Source organism: Pristis pectinata, chromosome 26, assembly GCF_009764475.1.
Source record: "Pristis pectinata isolate sPriPec2 chromosome 26, sPriPec2.1.pri, whole genome shotgun sequence".
In the NCBI taxonomy this organism is placed as follows: domain Eukaryota; kingdom Metazoa; phylum Chordata; class Chondrichthyes; order Rhinopristiformes; family Pristidae; genus Pristis; species Pristis pectinata.
In genome coordinates this window covers 27,254,472-27,274,299 of record NC_067430.1, presented here as the reverse complement: position 1 = coordinate 27,274,299, position 19,828 = coordinate 27,254,472, and the positions used below count along the sequence as shown (strand labels likewise).

Here is a 19,828-nt window from a genome sequence, read left to right as displayed (position 1 = left end):
GAAACCCTGGTGTACTCTTGATCACCTGGTGCTCTTGTTCTTCTGGATAATAAAGGTAATAGGCTTGAAAGATGCTGCCTGAGTAGTCTTGGTAAATAACTACGGTGGATTCTGCAGATTATATGCACTGTAACTTTGCCACAGTGGTGAAAGCCGTTCCTCCGCCCATGAAAGGGATGTGTCCCTGGAAAACATTTCATTCAGCAAGATTTCTTTAAATCGAGAGACTGGGCAAAATGCGTGACAGGAATTTGTGGTGCAATGTATTCCCATGCACAGAGAGTGGCGCACTATTTGTTGTAGGATTTGTAAGTCAAACATTCATAAATAAAGGAATACCTGCAGTGAATGGGATGCCAATCACTGCTATAAAGACTTAACAAATAAGGATGAGACATGTTTGTAGCAGTCCAATAATCAAACCGTCTTAAATAATCAAACAGGGAACTTGTAAGGTTGTGCAAGAGGTTGCAGAGAACCTCCAAGCATCAATATCCAATGTGCCATTTATGTTTTGACATTAACAGCCAAATTGCACCACTGTACATCTAAATAGCAGCAACTGACTCAACCATTATTTAGGAATGTTTGTGAATGTATGTCCTGATCACAAAAAAAAACAAAATATCCAAGTGCCAATCATCCTCCAACACAGATCAAGTGCATGTGAGTCCACTTTTACTAATCTTGCAACAATTGTGAGTTTGAATAGTACTTATTCGTTTTTTTATGGATTGCATCAAGAGTAGTTGTCTATGGTCTGCAAATATATATCAACAGATCACCAATTTGTATTTTAGTGCAAGCAATAAGCTCAACGACAGCAAACATATCAAATTACACTTAAAGCAGGAGGAGAAGGTAAGTAACTGTACAGAATAAATTATCCTAAACCATGCAAATTATTATAAATCTGAAGCATGTTACTCAAAACAGAAGAATGGAAAGGGAAAGATACAATTAGAGACAAATCGGAGGCCTGAACAGCATTTCTGTCATAAACCATTTCCAAAAATACAAGTCACACTATTTCTTCTGGAAGAATTATTTCAGTAGAGCCACTATCACTGACATTGAGGGATAAATTCTAATATTCTATTATGCATAATTGGTGTGATATATACTTATGTAAATAGAACACCAATAATACACTGCAATCTGTAGTTCTTAGACCCTTTTACATGTGCTGCTTTACTTCAAAATGATCTGTAGCACAAGCAAGCCATCTGGAAATCTATGCATTGGCATCAGCTCCTAATGGTAATATTCAAATTGTACAACATTCCCTGACTTCAAATGGAAAGAATTAACTTTGAACCTGATGAATTATTTCTGAAGTACTTCAACCATCTTTAGGTCAACAGACAAAATGTGACAAGACAATTTGTGTACAATAACACATCACAAGAAGCAATGAGATGAATGGCCCATGAATGATTGAAAGAGGGATGATGAATTTTCAAAGACTGTCATAAGATATTTTATGTTCACCTTGGTTCGACAGATTGTCAAAGACCACCTGTGATAATGCAGGACTCCCTCATTAGTTGTCAACCTATATGACCTACCCAAATCCAAAGGATGGGTTTGAATCCACAACTTTCTGCCTCCCAAGAATGACATTAATGTAACAAAATAACACTCCTAAAGCTCCATTACTGAAGTTTTCTCATTTGTGTCAAACCTTCATTAACCCTCAACTTTCCACGCTCTCTCATCTTCAGTGTTTCAAAATTAAGGTTCTCAGATTATCTTCCTAGATTTACTTTCATCCCAAGTAATGAACCCTTTAAAACCCAAACCTGCTGCCACATTCTCCACCACCAACTTGCGCTCATTTTACCCATGCTGCTCTTTGTCAGTGAGTGTATTTGCCTTTTATTTCTCAATAACTTTTTTAAAATCAGAGAAGTCTCCTTAAAGGCAATGTTATCCAATAGCCAATTATGCTGCTAACAATAGACCACTAAACACTCAGCTAATATGATCTAGGCAACTAACTTTCATTCTATAAATTTGTGGCAAAAAGTGTAAATAATAGGTTGAAGATGTAAAATAAAAACAAAATGCGGGATATCTCCTGTATCAATGTCTCCTCTGCATTTTACTCCCTTCCCCACTATCTGCAGTCCACTCTGCTTAGGACTTTTATCCATACATGTCAATTACAAATGCATCTTTCCAAGAGAGTCATTTGTCAAATGACACTGAACAGTGAGTGATGGAAAGCTTATTCCTCCCATAACCTTGGTTGCTCTCATCCTGGTCAGATATGCAGCTCTTCAGGAGTAAGCACACCCAATACATCCAAAAGGTGTTATAACCAATGGTGGAGCACTTGTCAGGTCCTACTGCTAAGTTAGCATGGGGTATGTTTTGTTATTAACAATTTTAGTTATCTATTCCAAATGCAAATTGGACAAATCCTTAGTACACATACCTCAGGTTAAATTTAAAACAAGAGAGATTAGATAGGCTGGGATTGTTTTCCCTGGAGCACAGGAGGCTGAGGGGTGACCTTACAGAGGTTTATAAAATCATAAGAGGCAGAGAAAGGGTAGATAGTCACAGACAGGGAGTCTAAAACTAAAGGGCATAGGTTTAAGGTGAGAAAGGAAAGATTTAAAAGAGATCTGAGAGGCAAGTTTTTCCACACAGAGGGTGATGGGTATTTGGAACGAGCTGCCAGAGGAAGTGGTAGAGGCGGGTATAGTTAAAAAGTCGAAAAGGCATTTGGACAGGTTAGGAAATGGATATGGCTAAATACAGATGAGTTGGGCCAGAGGGTCTGTTTCTGTGCTGTATAATTCTATGCATCAATTAAAAATCACATGTGCTAAACAGCAAAAACCATATGCAGCACACAGAGCCAAGCAATCGCATAACCAGAAGATCAAATCAAAGCTCTGCAGTCCTGATGCAGCTAGTCCAGAGGAGGTCCCATAAACACACTAATTCACAACAAAGGCAGGGATTTGAGTACTAAAGATTTGAACCACATTCAAGTAAATTATCCAACTTAGCTTCCTCTTTGAGATCCTCACCATCAGAAGATAGTCTTAAGACAGGTTTGATTCATTCCACATAATATCACCAAGGACCCTCACCATCTGGGACATGCCCTCTTCTTGTTACTACCATCGGGGAGGAGGTACAGGAGCCTGAAGACCCACACTCAACGATTCAGAAACGGCTTCTTCCCCTCCACCATCAGATTTCTGAACTGTCCATGAATCCATGAACACCACCTCGTTATTCCTTTTTGCGCTATTTGTTTTTGCAATTTACAGTGATTTTATGTCTTTGCACTGTATTGCTGCTGCCAAACAACAAATTTCACGTCATTTAAGTCAATGATAACAAATCTGATTGATACTGCATAAAGCAAAAGCTATGGGACAAAACAACTTCTTGACTATAGTACTGAAGACCTATGCTCCAAATCTAATGTGCCTTTAGATAGGCAGCTCTGGTACATTACAACACTGGCAGCTACCCAACCATGTAGAAATTGCCCAGGTACATTCTGTTCACAAAAAGCAATATGAATCCAGTCTGACTGACTACCAGGCTACTTTCAATCATCAAAAAATAAAATTATAGAGCGTGTCATCCACAGTTCTGTCATGGAACACTTACTCACCAATAACCTATCCATCAATGCCAAGTTTATGTTTCACCAGGACCACTTGGTTCAACATTCCATCAAAGCCTTGTTCCAAACATGGCCCAGAGAGCTGGATTCCAGAAGTGAGATCAGAACAGATACCTTTGACAGCAAAGACAGGATCTGACTGGGTTTGGCTTTAATACAATCTGGTAACACTGTCCTCAATGAGGATAAAGATCCTTGGAGTCATAGCTTGCAAAAAGGAGATGGTTTTGATTGCTGGAGACCAGTCTAGTCCCAATTCCAGAACTTTGCCCTGGAGTTCCTCAGGTCCTAGGCGCAAGCATCTCTAGCTACTTCATCAATGTCTTTTCCTTCAATCATAAGGTCACAAATGGGAATGTTCACTCATTATTTCACAATGTTCTATTCCAGTTACATATTCTTATAAAATGAAGCAATCCATACCACATGTAACAAGATCCACGAAGATTCCAAAATACACTGTAATGGTGGTAAGTGATAGTTACCACAAACATACCAGATTAAAAATTAATCAACCACCTGCAATATTCAAAGCAATAACATGGGAATCACCACTGACCAGCAATTCAACTGGACCAGCCCCATAAATACCGTGGCCACAAGAGAAGGAACGAGGCTGGGTACACCGCACCAAATGACTCATCTCCTGACACCACAAAGCCCCTTCACCATTTACAAGATACATCAGAAGCCTGATGACACGTATTTTTCAAGGATGAATGTAATTCGAGTAGCTTGACACTATCTTGGACAAAGCATCTGTTTGACTGGCACCCCATCCACTACACTAAACACCCACTCCCGCCACAATCAGCACTTAATGGTTGCACTGTTTACCACTGACAAAATGAACTGAAGTTACTGGCCTCGTCTAAACCCACAGCAACTACAAAACCCAGAACATCTCCCATTAAGGACAAAGCAGTAGATAGGTGGAAACAGCGCCATCTGCAGGTTTCCTTTCAAGGCATACACCAGCCTGACTTGGAAAAATCACTGGGTCTAAATGCTGGAACTCCTGATACATTAACACCAAGTACTCACACCAGAAAACTGCAGTGTTGTAAGGAGGTGACTCCATCACTTTCTCAAGGCCCATTAGGGACTGCTGATCATGCCGCTGGTTACCACGTTCTGAAAAATGAATTCTAAGAAGGTTGGTTTCATGTAAATGTGCAGCACTGAGTAGGAGCCATGATTGGTACCTTATTCATCAATAAGTTCTTAAAGAACTGAGTTTACATTTTCTTCCCGACTCAATACAAAAGTAAGAGAGGTAGAATTAGGGTTCGTTTGCAAATAGAACTGCAAGATTCTAGTAAACAATTGTTTTAGGTAGATAAGATTATAAAACCTGATTTATTGTCCAAGGAGAACAAAGAACAAAGCTCCACAACTCACAGAAATATTTTTCCTGCTCATTTTGTTTTATTACTTTTTTCTGCATTTTGTTAAACTTCCTTCTTTGTTTAATCAATAATCCGCACCAATGAATTTTCAAAAGCTTGGAGATGGACAACAGTAATCCAAAAGGGCATCCTTCAATTTCACTTTGTCTTACTGGGCAACCACTTGGTCCAAACTCTGTGCTCACTCCCATTAATGTGGTATTCTGTGCCTCTCAACACTCCATGAAAAACATTTCACAGCACGGTAATTTATCAAAAGCGTAATGACCATGAATATACCGTTCAAAGTTTCCTCAAACCTTAGCACTCGTTCCGTGCTGATCTGAAATTACATTTTTTAATAAATTAAACATTGATCATGCACTATTTGTGCCAAAGCTTGGGAAATCTGCAGCAATCTCTTTAGGTCAAAACAAGGAAAAAGACCACCCTAGAAAAGAAAACCTCCTACACAAAGATGACTTCAACTCCACCCAGCTCAACCATCCAGATCAACAACCAATCATTTATTTGGACCACACAATGGTATCATAGTGGAATAGCCAAAATGTTTACATTGCTCTTCCCTTATTTTAAATAGCAGCAAAGTCCATGGAAAACAGTAACTAAAAATGACATTTTTAGTTAAGTGTTGAACAATTTCTTCCTATTAACTATTACAAGGTTATTTTGTAAATGCAGAAAGGCATGGTATTTTTCAAGTGTCCCATAATGGCAGCATAAAAACTTTAATTAGTTCTGGTTAACTCCAGATTGTCCTTGCCCCAGCTTTACAAATCAATGATTGGAATTTGTTTTATCCAATGCAAGACCTGAGTTTCAAGTATTGGCTTGGCTTAGCTGGTAGCTTCACATCTGAACACATCCAAATCTAGGACAAGGATCTACAAACCAGGCTAACAATCGAATGTTGTGCTGTTGCAGCTCTACATTGTTGACCTAAGAACCCGGACCTTAAGGAAAGAAATAATGAACATGCAGTAAGAGCACATCCTCAGGTTGCCCAAAGTACTTTTATCCAAAGAATCACAGCCAGAAAGCAATCATTGTTATTATCTGGACATGTATCAATAGAAAATTCTCCTACCGAGCAAATAAGATTAAACCTAAATTGCCTGTTCTGGTTGTGGTAGCAAAAATCAAAGATCCCTGGTATTATTCAAGGAACAGCTGTAACTTTCCTAATGACCCAGTCTCTCAACCAATATCACCAAACATAGATTTACTGATCATTTACCTATCATGTTACTGGTGAGATCTTGCTGCAGACAAGCGGCCTGATGCATTTTCTTATCAGGGCACTTGTGACTCTAAGACACTTGAAAGGTGTTTTCGTTTTAAGCAGCTTTATTTAACAATATTCATTACTGATTGTAAGCTTTATTTAGTCACTTTTTTTGTGTAGGCTATGGTATAAGCTCTCACATGCATTTGTGAATCTAATTTGTTACATTTTCATGTTCAGTTCTATTTAATAAAGAACTCACATATGCCAACTTGAAAACAATTCATCCTGTTCTCATTTTCCATGCCTGTAAGCTATTAATCTTTATAGCTTTCAGATGTCAGGTCTACAGGCAGACATATTAAAGGGGAGGAAAAATTAAAAATGCAAGAAGTACAAAACAGATAGAGTGAGAATAAGAATTTGAGCACAGCTTGAATTCAGTAATTATTTTAAACAGAACATTAAATATCATAAAATGCCAAGTGTATAGAAAGTTAGATGATCTTAGTTGGGGTCAAAATTGAAAATGCCAGAAATAAAAAGGAATGGAAAACTTTGACAGCAGCTTGATTTCGTAATTTATTTTTTAAATCAATTTATTGTTACTCATTGCAACCTCCAACAAGTTGATATTTGATCAAAACACCAAGAAGGCTTTCCTGTTCTTCAAAAAATACCACAGCTACCAAACCATTTCTAACAGTAAATGAAAATCAAAAATCTGCAGCGAATGGAAATCTGAAATAACAAAAGGGAATGCTAGAAACACTCAGCAGGTCAGGCAACTATGGAAAGAGAAACAGAGTTAACATTTCAGGTCAAAGAGTTCTGACAAAGGGTCTTTGACCTAAAACGTTAACTCTGTACAGCTTTCCAGAGATGCTGCCCGATCTGCTGAGTGTTTCTCGAATCTTCTGGTTTTAATCCATTTCTAATGCCCACCTGGGTAGATTCTAGATTGGATACCTCACTCAAGAGATGGCATCTCTGACAATGCAAAACTCCCTCTGCACTGCACTGAAGTGTCAATTGTGGTTATGTATACAAATTCAGGAGTGAGCTTTGAACCTTGAAGAAAAACTGACTCAGTTAAATATGTTGGGCGAAACAACCATATTAACCGTTTTAAGTATGCCTTTCTCAGACACATTTTCCATTTTTTGTTTTCCAGATTTGCAGCTCTTTCCCTCTCATCTCCACAAATCTTTTTAAAGGTTCATAACAAATTACAGATTCTACAGTTCTCCATTGTTACTTTTTAGATAAAGAAGCATTATTGAAAATAACTTGCTGGGAATGGCACTACAATAACATTACTAGGATATGATTTCAATGATTGAAATGGTCTTACAAAGGCCATTAGCACCTCAGGCTCTGTAGTCACTAGAATTACTCTCATTCATGTCAACCTGCAACCACAACAACATTAAACCGATGCAAAAATCAACATCCGGATCTCTGACGTTACTGCACATGATTGATAACTAACCTGGCAGCTACTGTATCATGCATTAAAAGGTCATCAGTATTACAGTACCAGTCACCAGCAGCCCAAACTTTGTTCACACTGCCACAGTACAAAATGCAACAAGCAATAAAACAATCAAATCTGGAGGGCAGGATCACTGCTGCTCAGTAGACCATGAGTTTTGTGCAAGATACGAGGTCCTGATCTTCAAATACATTTTTCCTCAATTAACCAAAGGCTGCACTCGCACATTGGAGCCAATGATGAATCATCGATGTACATCTTTGACAAAAAGTGACTCCCAAAATATGGGTTGAGCTCCACTTTTCCAGAGTATTACCATGAACTTCTTATTGCTGGTGGGCATTGCAATACAGCAAGGACAGGCTGTCTTGCAGATGTCAAGTGTAAGGTCCATTCTCTCATATACTTCAAAGAACAAATCAACAGTCATCAGCAATAATTTGGAGCTTGGTCTCAGAGCGCATTTGCATCTCTCAGCTCCAATATTAAGGTTCAGGCAACCTTGGTTCTGGAGCATAGTTGCCATTGGTTGAACAGTTTCTTGTTAGTTCTTAAGATTAGCTCCATTCCTGAAAGAATATTCAACACTGTGCTGAGAAAGATTCAGAAAATTGTTGAACAATAATGCAGCCTTGCTTGACACTAATCTTCACCCAGATTGGCTTTGTTCTAGATCCATTGGTTAGTATCATAGCTTGCATGTCATCATGCAGCAAATGCAAGATGGAGTTGAATTTCTGTGGGGAGCCAAAGCTGAGGAGGATGTTCCACAGTTTCTCCATTGAATGATGAGGCTTTAGAGAGGTTGAAAAAAGTAATTTATAATAGCTGATACTACTCCTTCATTTTTCTTGTTTTTTCACCCAGCGAAGATCTGGTCCAATATGTGTCCAAATGGAGAGAATCCACACTGTGGTTCAGGGACATCTCTTCAGCCACTTGGAGAAGGCAGTTGAGAAGGACCCTCATGATAACTGTTCCTGCAGCAGACAGCAAGGAGACCCCTCCAAAGTTACCATAGTCTGACCTGTCTGCTTTCTTGAAGATGGTCATGATCACGGTATCTGAGTTCCCCTGGTATATTAGTTAATAATCAGTACTTCCATTGGCAGTAAAAACACTGGGTCAACCCAATGTCATCAACCGATTCTAAATAAACACATAATAGCATATTTTTCTGTTACTGTTTATTTTTTACTTGTCATTACCTGTACCCTTCTTTCCACACTCCCATCCAGACAACAGAATCCCACAAACAGCAATTAAATAAATGGACAAGATCTAAGCCGATGCTGTCGATCAGGAAATAAATAATGACCAGGACATTAAAGTTAATCTCTCCTTGTTCTCTGAATCTTCTGGGATCTTCTAATTAGGCTAATAGGGGTGACAGGACCTCACCTTAATAATTCATCTGTGACATGACAGAACTGCCCCACCAGCTCAAGTCTATGGTGTGAAGTTTCAACCAATAACTGCAAATGTGTTATTATTTTTGACATACCTGACCAGTAAGCATTCCCAAAGACTTGATTAAAACTTTCAAGCAGTTTTAAAATGTCGAGTTAATGTTTTGCCAGTGCCAATAAACTCTCATGCTAAAGCAGTATCAAGGAACAGAAATCACCAGCACACTAACAGTAGCCTGACTCAAAATTTTCCACTTCAGAAACACTTATAGAGGGATACCAACAAAATAGTTTCAAATCACAATACTGCTTAAACACTGAAAGAACAATGGTTCCCTCTGAGTTGTGCAAGGCCCAACATTACGTTCCAGAAGCCAAAATAGGTTTTATCAAAGTGCCACCTTTGTTCCAGATAAGTATTTCAGTGAATGCAGCAAAATCGTACTCTGCTCTATATATAATCACTGAATTGAATATTTTGCTTCACATTTTGAAGAAGGTTAAGCTCTGGTGATGGTGCCAGAAAATCTGTTAAATCTGCCATTTCAGGAATAAGCAATATCATTTCTAACAGATGATATCCTGCCTCACTTTTTGCTTTTGCACACCAGGGGCCAATTATACAGTGGTATGCAAAGGTTTCTGAAAACTTTGAAAAAATTCTGGCACCATAGCAGACTTATTTTTTCATTTCTGCTGATCAGGAAAAGCTGACTGACCTGTCAGCTGCATTCAATCTGCAGAAACAGCTTCCAATAAATAACAATGCATGCATGGACCACTGATATCCTCCACTCCACAAGAATACTTCACCGCTCACCGTGAATGAAGTGCATTTGGTGCTGCAGTGATAGGTGACGTGCATAAGTAGCAGAAGTGTTCTGTGGAAGGGAAGGGTTGGCTATGGGGGAAAAAGTACATCCTCAAACAAAACACATACTAGAGGGCACTAGCTTTGAACTTCTTGCGTGTTCAAACAGGTATGTCCGGCATCCAAGAAGGCAAAAGGGAAACCGACACTTTGTGTATTTCTGTTTACCTTAATAAAATTAGTATTTGTTGATCATCCTTTCTGCTGCAAAAAATTGCAAACACGAATGTGTCCTCTTTCTTTAGATTACTCACTGATGACTACAAAGGGTTAAAGGGGACCTCTGAGTTATTTTTACAAGGTCTAGCAAGCTGAAGTCAATTAATATGGGTTTTGGTTTCTGTCAAAGGGGAATTTAATATGCTGACTGAATACAGACTCATTGGTGTTATTCTGTTGAATAGTGTCTTTGATAACTGACTAGACAACATGTTAATTACCTGTCAACAGAGCTCTCTCAGCAAATTAAATGGAACTTTTTGAAGAATTGACTGACTGAATGGATAGAGGAAATACTGCAGATTTTCCGTAGATATTGCAATAAAATGCCACAAAGGCAGATGGTCTGAAAAAGTCTACTTCACAGTACAAGAGGAAATATAGCAAATAAGATGAAAACCTGCTATGCAGATGGTAAAATAGAGTCGGGATAAACAAGTGCTGCTCAGATTGGAGAAGGCTTAGGAGTAATACACAAGGATATTGTTGACAATTCCATAATTGATGACAATACTTTGATGATCCAGAATATTCTGATATGCACCCACTTTACCAGTAACTAAGCAGCATAAAAGCTCTACCACTGTACCTCAGCATGAAAGCAAAGATCCGTTTTGAATGGGTAACCAAACCCTTGCTCCTTCAGGCCACATCTAACAGAGGAGGAGATGGAAGACAGGCAACTCCTAACCTTGATCTGGTTCCTAATTGAGGTACAGGGAAGAGGACAGAGTGGAAGAGGAATGGTCTAAAATTCAAGTCTGAAAAGTAAATTATTTGCACGGGATGGGGGTGGGTGGGGAAGAGAAAGCAAAGTTGCATATTATATAGAAAAGGAAAGGGCATGGTCATGAAATAAAAAACATCAATTGAGATAAAGAAAGAGATACAGGGAGGTAAACAAGGCAGGTTTCTAATGCACCTTTCACATGCTTTTCATGAGATAATTTACAGCTTATGAAGTACTTCTAAAGAGCCATCACTGTTGCATTATAGGATTTAAATAGGATCCAGTGCAGACTTCAATAAAAAAGACTTTAGCTTATCCCAAAATATACATGGTAGACGCAACTGGTAATAATGGAATCTTTGAGGAATAATGTACTTTTTCCTTGTTTCACGCTCCCACATTTGGATCAGAAGCAGTGTGCAGGATGCTTCAGGAACCAGACTTTGTCACAAGATGCAACTAAGATAGACTATAAGGACATCAGTTTTAACTCTGTCCTGAGTGAAACTCTATTTTTACAGTGTTTCATCTAGCAAAACTATTGAAAACAGACGCTCCCATGTGACAGTTCCTCTACTGTACATCACTGACAGATCTTCTAATGTACATTGTTTATCTTTTTCTTGAAGAAAAGTACAGACTAAGAGATTTGGGCAATTTAGATCCATTTTCAGAATCAAACTTTTGGGATTAGTTATTCTATTAAAGTCAAAGTTACTTACAAAAGGTTTGAAATGTACCAGACACTACAAGAGGTAAAATATTTTTAAACTGCAATACTCACTACAATGTGAGTGATGTTAGCAGAGTGCTTGGTGTAAGGAAAAAGGAATTTTACATTAATTATTTACAGCATATGTAGTCAAAGCAGGAAACCACTTAGACTCATCTAACAGAAAATTGCAGCTATACATTTAATTTGGTCTTTTAGTTATTTTTTATATATTGGTACTAATACATTATTGGAAGATAACACATGAATCTGGAAACTTTAATACCACATCAATATGCATGATATACAATGTATATTCCCAATTACTCTCATGATTGGTGATCTATAAATGTCAGTACTTCATGTTTGTCTTTTACACTTCAAGATGGTGATTAAAATTCTGAATTATCAAAATCCTATGCATTGTTTTCCACTGTTCAAGTTTCATATTCCAACCTTAAACTTCATTGAAACCTCATTGATAACACCAGATAGATTGAGAAATTTCGCAAGAACAACATTTTTACATTAATCAGATCTCTGAACAAAAAAAAAGAAACATTCAAACCACTTACAATAGGGCTACACCACTGTTGCAGACTTTGTAGTACATACACACAAATGTTATGGAGTACAGGCTTAAATCCCCATTCCAGTGATGCCCAATCTCTCCTGCATTTGCGTAAAGTGGCCTACAACACAATAGAGGAGACGCTTTCTCTCAGGATGTTCACAGGTCAGTGTGATGTTGGAATAAAGTCATTCATGTGTTCAGTGTGGGACTGATGAAGGCAAGGGATGATGGAAAGAGAAAAATAAAAAGGATGCAGTATCTTGAGAAACTGACAGCAGCAAAACCCATCATCATTAATTTGCTATAGCACTAGGCAGGGGAATTTTAATGTGTAGCTTTTAAAGTAACTATTCTATTGATTCCATAATTATTCCATCAGTTTCACTAACTAGTTTATATCCCTTACAAAGTCACTTGCACTTTTACTTGCTTTGTCATGGAAACAGGCAGAGGCATTCTCTATACTTGAGTAAATGATGTTTTGTTCAGTTGTTCATCACTTCTGTCAAAGTGAGTCTTACCTCCTGAAATAAAAACAAAAAATGCTGGAAATACTCAGCTGTTTTTATTCTGTTTTTACTTTAGATTTCCAGCATCTGCAGTTTTTTTTTTGAGATTTTCGAATATTACCTCCTTACCTCGTCTCTGGGTTGTAACCCAGGATATAAAAAAATTGATCCGGTCGTGGCTTGAATTCTCTTGCAGCAAATATGTCAGAAAAATGTATAATATTGCATTTCCCTCTGCAAGGAAAAAACATTTATAATTGATATTATCATGACAATATTTTAAAACCAATTAATATTTCAATCTTGCTGCTTTATTTAAATAAACCATCACATTAATTACTCAAACTTGCCTGAGTGCCGCAGCGTGGTAGGTGTCTACATAATCCGAAATGAAGAGCTCCCGACTCCTAATTACTGGGTCTGTGATCACAAGCTCACGGCCAGAATCTACAGGAAATGTAATTATGTATGTAAATAATTTTCACAAGTATTTATTCAAAATTCAGATGTAGGATAAATGTTAAAAATACTAATATAATTGAATACTCATAATAAACAGTTCCCCAAGGGGAAGTTTTATGAGGGATGAAAATATACTGAAAACAACAGGCCTTGTCAAATGAGAGAAAAAAGATCATAAAACAGAGCCCGACTCAAAGTGACCCAGAGGTGGCAGCTCTGCATTTGAGGGAAATCTGTGCAGGAATTTATCCAACAATACATTTATGTATCTGTTCCTTATTAACAAAATTTTTATCACAATTTTTAACCATTTTCTCAATGTTATAATATCTAGAATATTTTGCATTAAATATTTAAACAATCATTCAAAATGTCATATTTATTCAGGAAACAAAAAATCCAATCGAGTATTAGCTGGTTGCTAACTAATGCCTATTTTATCTGATGTTGAAACTTTACTTAATATTAAGTATGTCACTAATCGGCTTTTTAATTTGTGGAATAGCAATTCCAATGTAGAGATCATCCTGTCATCCAGAGGCAGTGTAATTCATTTCTACAGAAGGAATACCACTTGGCCACACGTCCACCTGCAGTACTGCCACTGGATAGCCCAACACAGACAAATTTGTCCCCACAACGAGATTCCAAACTTACACTGACATTTCTTGTTTATACTGACAATCTGGACAGGTTGTGGACAAGTATACGGAAGACAAGAGTTTAGACGGATATGGGCCAAGTGCTGGGAAATGGGATTAGCTTGAATATACATCTTGGTCGGCATGGATACATATGGGCTGAAGGGCGTTTTTCTGTGCTGTACATCTCTGTGATTCTAATCTGATGTTGTAATCCAAGACAAGTCCTTATTTATACCACTGACTGAAAATTGACAACTTGAGAGTCCCGTATTTTTCACGTACATGCACACACCTCACTGAGTGTGTGTTCGAACATTTTCATCTCAGTACTGAAACTACTAGTAGGTAGAATGTACGACCACATGGAAATCCAGCTAATATTATCATGCAACCTCTTAGAGGGTCTGCTCATGAAAACTACTCTCAGCATCACTTCAAGCTATATTCCACCCCCCCACCCCCACCCCCCCCAACAAGATGGATTTCATATTTAGGTTGCCAGCTACTTACTTACATATATTATTTAAACACTCCTTTGAATGACTCTTTCAAGGTTGCTTCATGTTCACACAACCACTTTCCAAATTACCTTAAAAAGAATTCTACTGTTTTCAGCTCATCATATCCACCAAAGAAAAATACTAACGCCCTTGGTTGAAGGCATCTGTAATGAACATTATTTACCTTTTTCTCATGATGAAGCACCAACAATTTCGGGGAATGGTGGCAGGAGCATGGAAAGTCAACTAGAAGAACTATTTTGCTTCAGTTAATAAGGATTGGAAGCGGTGATTACAATTTAGATTTGGGGGAAAAAAAATCACCAAACTAATTTACTAAGAAGACGTGCAGTATCTCAGGAGGTGTAGCAGTTCACAAGCCATTAAGTGACCAATAAAAATGAACTATGGACACTTTTGATAACACGGTGTCTGTTCAAGGTGAATAGTGATGAGATCCGACTGATTTATCTTCAGAACGAAATTTCTTTTCAAGAAAATCTTTGATTTCATCCAAACTGAAACTAAAGTGAGTTCCAAAGCATTTTCTCATTTCACTTCTAGGTGTACCTTACTCATTATATTAACTCAGACTAATAATCTGCATATACTAATACAGAAATCCTTCTATCATGTATAGACTAATAGTAATTCCTTCAAATGCACATTATCCAGACTTCATGTTGGTTGTTCTTTCTGAGGGTGGCCATAGTATAGCATATTATGACACATACCATAATTCACAAAGTATACCAGACACAGTTGAAATTCTCCACATTTGATTAAATGATATTTTATGCAGTTGTCAAAATGAGTATTACCTCCTAAATAAAAACGGAAAATGCTGGAAATACTCAGCTGTTTTTATTTTAGCTTTCCAGTATCTGCAGTTTTTATTGATTTTTGAATATTACCTCCTTACTTCGTCTCTGGGTTGTAATCTGGATAGGTAAAATAAACTATCGAGCTCAAGTCCCAGTCTGCACTGAATTAAAGAAATTAAGCAATTTTAGTTTAGGTTATGGAATTGGTTTATACAGCCCAGGGTAATGTACCGTGATGAAGAGTAATCACTCCCAGAATTGTGAACTTTGGGTCAGCTCAGCAGTGATGCCCTAAACATTGCCATTTCAGATCAATCTTTCTCAACTCACCTGAAGATTAGCCGTGTAGAAGAGACATCACAGAGCTGTGAACATCTGGAGAAATGTAGTCTCACAAGAGTGAGGAAAGAGGACCAGGCATTACAAGCACAAAATTTTAGAAGTAATAAAAAGAAAGCTCTGTCAAAATAGAGTGCTTTCCCTTTACATGTCCCATCTGGTTAGTTTTTAAATCTTTAAAGAAGAATTATTAATTGAAAGAATATGATTTAAGGCCAACTGGCAACTGCCAACTGGCCCTTCATCAAAGCAGAAATCCTCTGCTGACAGTCAGTGAATCTTATGAAGCTCAAGCTGCTATTCACCATTGAGATCTCTATTTACTGACCATCAGGGAGAGTTCTTTCAGCCCAAAGGAGTCTAGCCAAACCTTGCTTTGTTCACAGGAAAATACACCAGGAACTGATTTAATCAAGACGGCTGCTAGTCAGTCTGAACCAACTTTGCATCAACCACTCAATTTATGCAAGTCAACCAGATGTTAAGAGCACACCTGCTTCTCTTCCATTTTAATGCCAGAAAGCCTATCTCTCCACATGACCCCCATCAACAAACAATTATGTTACATGAAATGGGGCAATTTAAAAAAAAGCTTTCATCAGTCAAAAAACACGTTTAATTTTGCAACTACCTTCACCCAGGATACTGAACTACGGGGACATCACTCAAAACTAGAACTGGAAGAGTAAATTAACAGACGTGCTCATTAACCAATGCACCATACTTTATTCGGTGAGAACTTTAGTTGAAATTTCACTCCCGCAATGATTAGATTTTAATTGTGATTTCTCCCGCTGGCCACAGTGAGAAATTTTATTTCACTCAATACTGACAACGTCAATGAAACAATGAGTTTTTCAGGAAGAATACTATTTTTAAGACACTTATGGATGTACTGCTTTTCTAATTATTCCGTGGTTGTACTAAATGTGGTGACAAATGCAAACAACCCACTCATTTTTACAGCAGATAATAATAATGGAACTTCCAAATTAAATCTTTTCAACAAGTGCTTGGCACATAAAGTCACTTTAGTTAATGCAACAACAGCTTCAGGACCCACAATGAAAGTTCACTGTTTTAAATTGAAATGCCCTTACCACTACCCATATATAGGGGCATCATCCAACCTTCCTAAAGTTTCAAAAACGTAGATGTTTTAATGTTTTTGGCACCCATTGGAACATTATCAAATCTTAAGCTTTCGTGGATTATCTTGAATGTGAGAAAGTTAAATGCTGATTTGGTCACTGTTCACATTATGATGCTAACTGACTTTATCCACCATCATGCCTTCAGAGGAACTGAACATATTCAAACAAATGCATGAAGGCAACTATTATTAGACTATTAACCATAAAAGCTAGGCAACACAATCTTCCAAATTCCCCTCTGAGCGATCTATTTAATTCTGATAATACTCAGGCCCAAGTCCAGGACAAAGTTAGGTAAGAGAACAATAATTTTAAATGACTAGATGACTTTTGAAGTAACCAGTGGATTAAGTTTAAACAAAATCAAGTGCTGTTATTGGAACATCAGTACATAAATGAAAGATGAGATTTAGTGGTTTCTGTCATGGCAATTTATATCCATGGAGCAGGGAATCTATTCCTTCCAATGAAAGATATCTTCAAGTATTTAGTGCCTTTGCCAATAATATTGTATTTCCTTTATTAGTCTTCATCTTAAACACACCCATGCAAAGGATTAGAGATCACAGTCTTCCTTCCCATTTAGCTAACTACAATCCTCTTCCTAGATAATTAGTTGATCTTACACTTGAAGTACAAAGTACAGTTGAGAACAAGCCAGACTCATCTTGTTTATGCTTTACTGTGGGTAAAAAGCAATGCACTAAATTGCTTAGGTGTGCTCCACATCTAGTCACACAGGTGTCAAAAGACCTTAGTGTTGTAATTTTATATCTATTGATGTATTATTTTATCCTTCCAGAACTAAGAAACTTCAACAACTACAGAACCACCATTACCCATTGAAAAGTACAGTAGTTTATAGGACTACTTTCAAAACAGGCAATCTTAAACTATAAAATGAGATTGCAGATGTAAATGATATCAGCAGCCATTTCAAGGTCATTGACCAGACACTGATTACTTTTCTCTCTCCACAGATGTTGCCTGACTGCATTTTCTGTTTTATTTCAGCTCTTTCCTTTAGTCAGGAGGTAGTACGACACAGATGTTTGATTGGAAAGATCCCATTTTCAATCTGGATTTTCATGAGGTATTCTCCAGTAAAATTACCTTGAAATGTGATAAACATCATGATGGCATTATTTTATATTTTCAGATTTCATAATGATATAGGACGGTACCTTTTGATAGAGTGAATCAATGCCGGCTTTAGGAGCAATCCCATCAGTCCCATGCCCCCATTTATTTTCCTGCAACCTATTCTCTCTCACATGCCCACTAACTCTCCTATGATTCTCCCACCAGCTACCTGCATTAGCAATTAAGCCTACAACCAGCATATCTTTAGGATGTGGGAGGAAACTAGAGTACCTGGGGTAGAGCCACACAGTCACAGGGAGAATGTGCACACTCCACACAGACAGCATCGAAGGTCAGAATCAAACCTGGGTTGTTGGAGCTCTGTGGCATCTCCAACACCCCTGAAACCTTTTAATCTGGAAATGTTCCATCAGAACCATGACATCCAAAAATAGATGTACATCGGTACCTTATCATGGCTAGTGATTAATCTGCTTACCATTTTAATCATTGACCACTTAGAACATGGAACATCGAACAGTACAGCACAGGAACAGGCCTTTCAGCCCACAATGTCTGTGCCAAACATGATGCCAAATTAAACTAATTCCTTCTGCCTGCACATGATCTATATCCCTGCATATTCATGTGCCTATCTAAAAGCCTCTTAAACACCACTATCATATCTGCACTTAGGCAAAGATAGATGGCAAACAACAACTAAATGGGAAATTAGGACAGGAGAAAGCAGAGGCATGTCAAATTTTATGACAGAATAAGTGAAACGAAAACCTTCAACTGTCCTTAAGCAATGTTGCTGCACTAATTCACTCCATTTTGAGACCCATGGTCTTCTTTTAGAGATTTAAAACATGTTGCCAAAGAATTTCAGAACACATACAGGAAGGAAAAAAATGTTTAAAGGGTTCAAGGTTTAGTATAACTGCTACATTGTCCTCCTTAAAATTGCAGTTCCTCAATGCGAGAAAAAGACCAGTGAATTTACCCTAAAATCTCTGCTGATGACTTACAAAATAACAATAAAAATATTGTTCAGACGAATATATAGTTGCACCAAAAAAGTTTATGCAAGAACCGGGAGATTTCAAAGAATGAGGTTGTGATTCAAAAATAAGCATCAGAGGTAACTAATGTAAAGTCAAAGTGGTTGATAAGATCACTAAAGGTCAACATTATACAATGTCTTGTTCAAATTAGACAAAATTCAGTCAAACTGACAAACATTAATTCCAGAAAACAATGTTGAATCACCAGTAGAATTGTCCATCATAGAATCAGCATTAATCCAACTGATCAGAACAAAAATATCTAAAGATAAACCATGCATGGATATTACAAAAAACATATCATAATACGGGATAGAAATTTTAAGAAAGCAGCTTGTTTAACCTCCAAGGCTCTTGTCAATCTATGAGGCCACTTACAAAAGAAAAATTTATAACACAAATGCATGACAGCGACGTCACAGAACAATAACCCGTCTCCCCTTGCAATAGCCTGGTAAGATCGAGAGTGGACAAAGAAGTAACAGATTCAATACAGTGCAGGAAAGTGTGGGGTTATGCACTTTGGTAGGAAGAATTAAGGTGTAGACTATTTTCTAAACAAGGTGAGAATTCAGAAATCGGAGGTGCAAGGGGACTTGGGAGTTCTAGTTCAGGGTTCCCTTAAGGTTAACTTGCAGGTTGAGCTGGTAACAAGGAAGGCAAATGCAATGTTAGCATTCAGTTCAAGAGGACTAGAATATAAAAGCAAGGATATACTGCTGAGGCTTTATAAGGCGTTGATCAGACCGCATTTGGAATATTGTGAGCAATTTTGGGCCCCGTATCTAAGGGAAGATATGCTGGCCCTGGAGAAGGTCCAGAGGAGGTTCACAAGAATGATCCCAGGAATGAAAGGCTTAACGTATGAGTGTTTGATGTCTCTGGATCCGTACTTGATGGAGTTTAGAAGAGGGGAGATCTCATTGAAACCTACAGAATGTTGAAAA

General features: G+C 37.7%; 1 protein-coding gene across 1 annotated transcript in view; it reads right to left on the bottom strand.

Annotated features, from left to right (window-relative positions):
• rerea (arginine-glutamic acid dipeptide (RE) repeats a) overlaps window positions 1–19,828 on the bottom strand; it is a 437,497-nt gene that overhangs the window by 197,316 nt on the left and 220,353 nt on the right. The window contains 2 exon segments of the mRNA XM_052039130.1: window positions 12,938–13,042; window positions 13,159–13,255. Coding sequence (XP_051895090.1) covers window positions 12,938–13,042; window positions 13,159–13,255 — 202 coding nt within the window.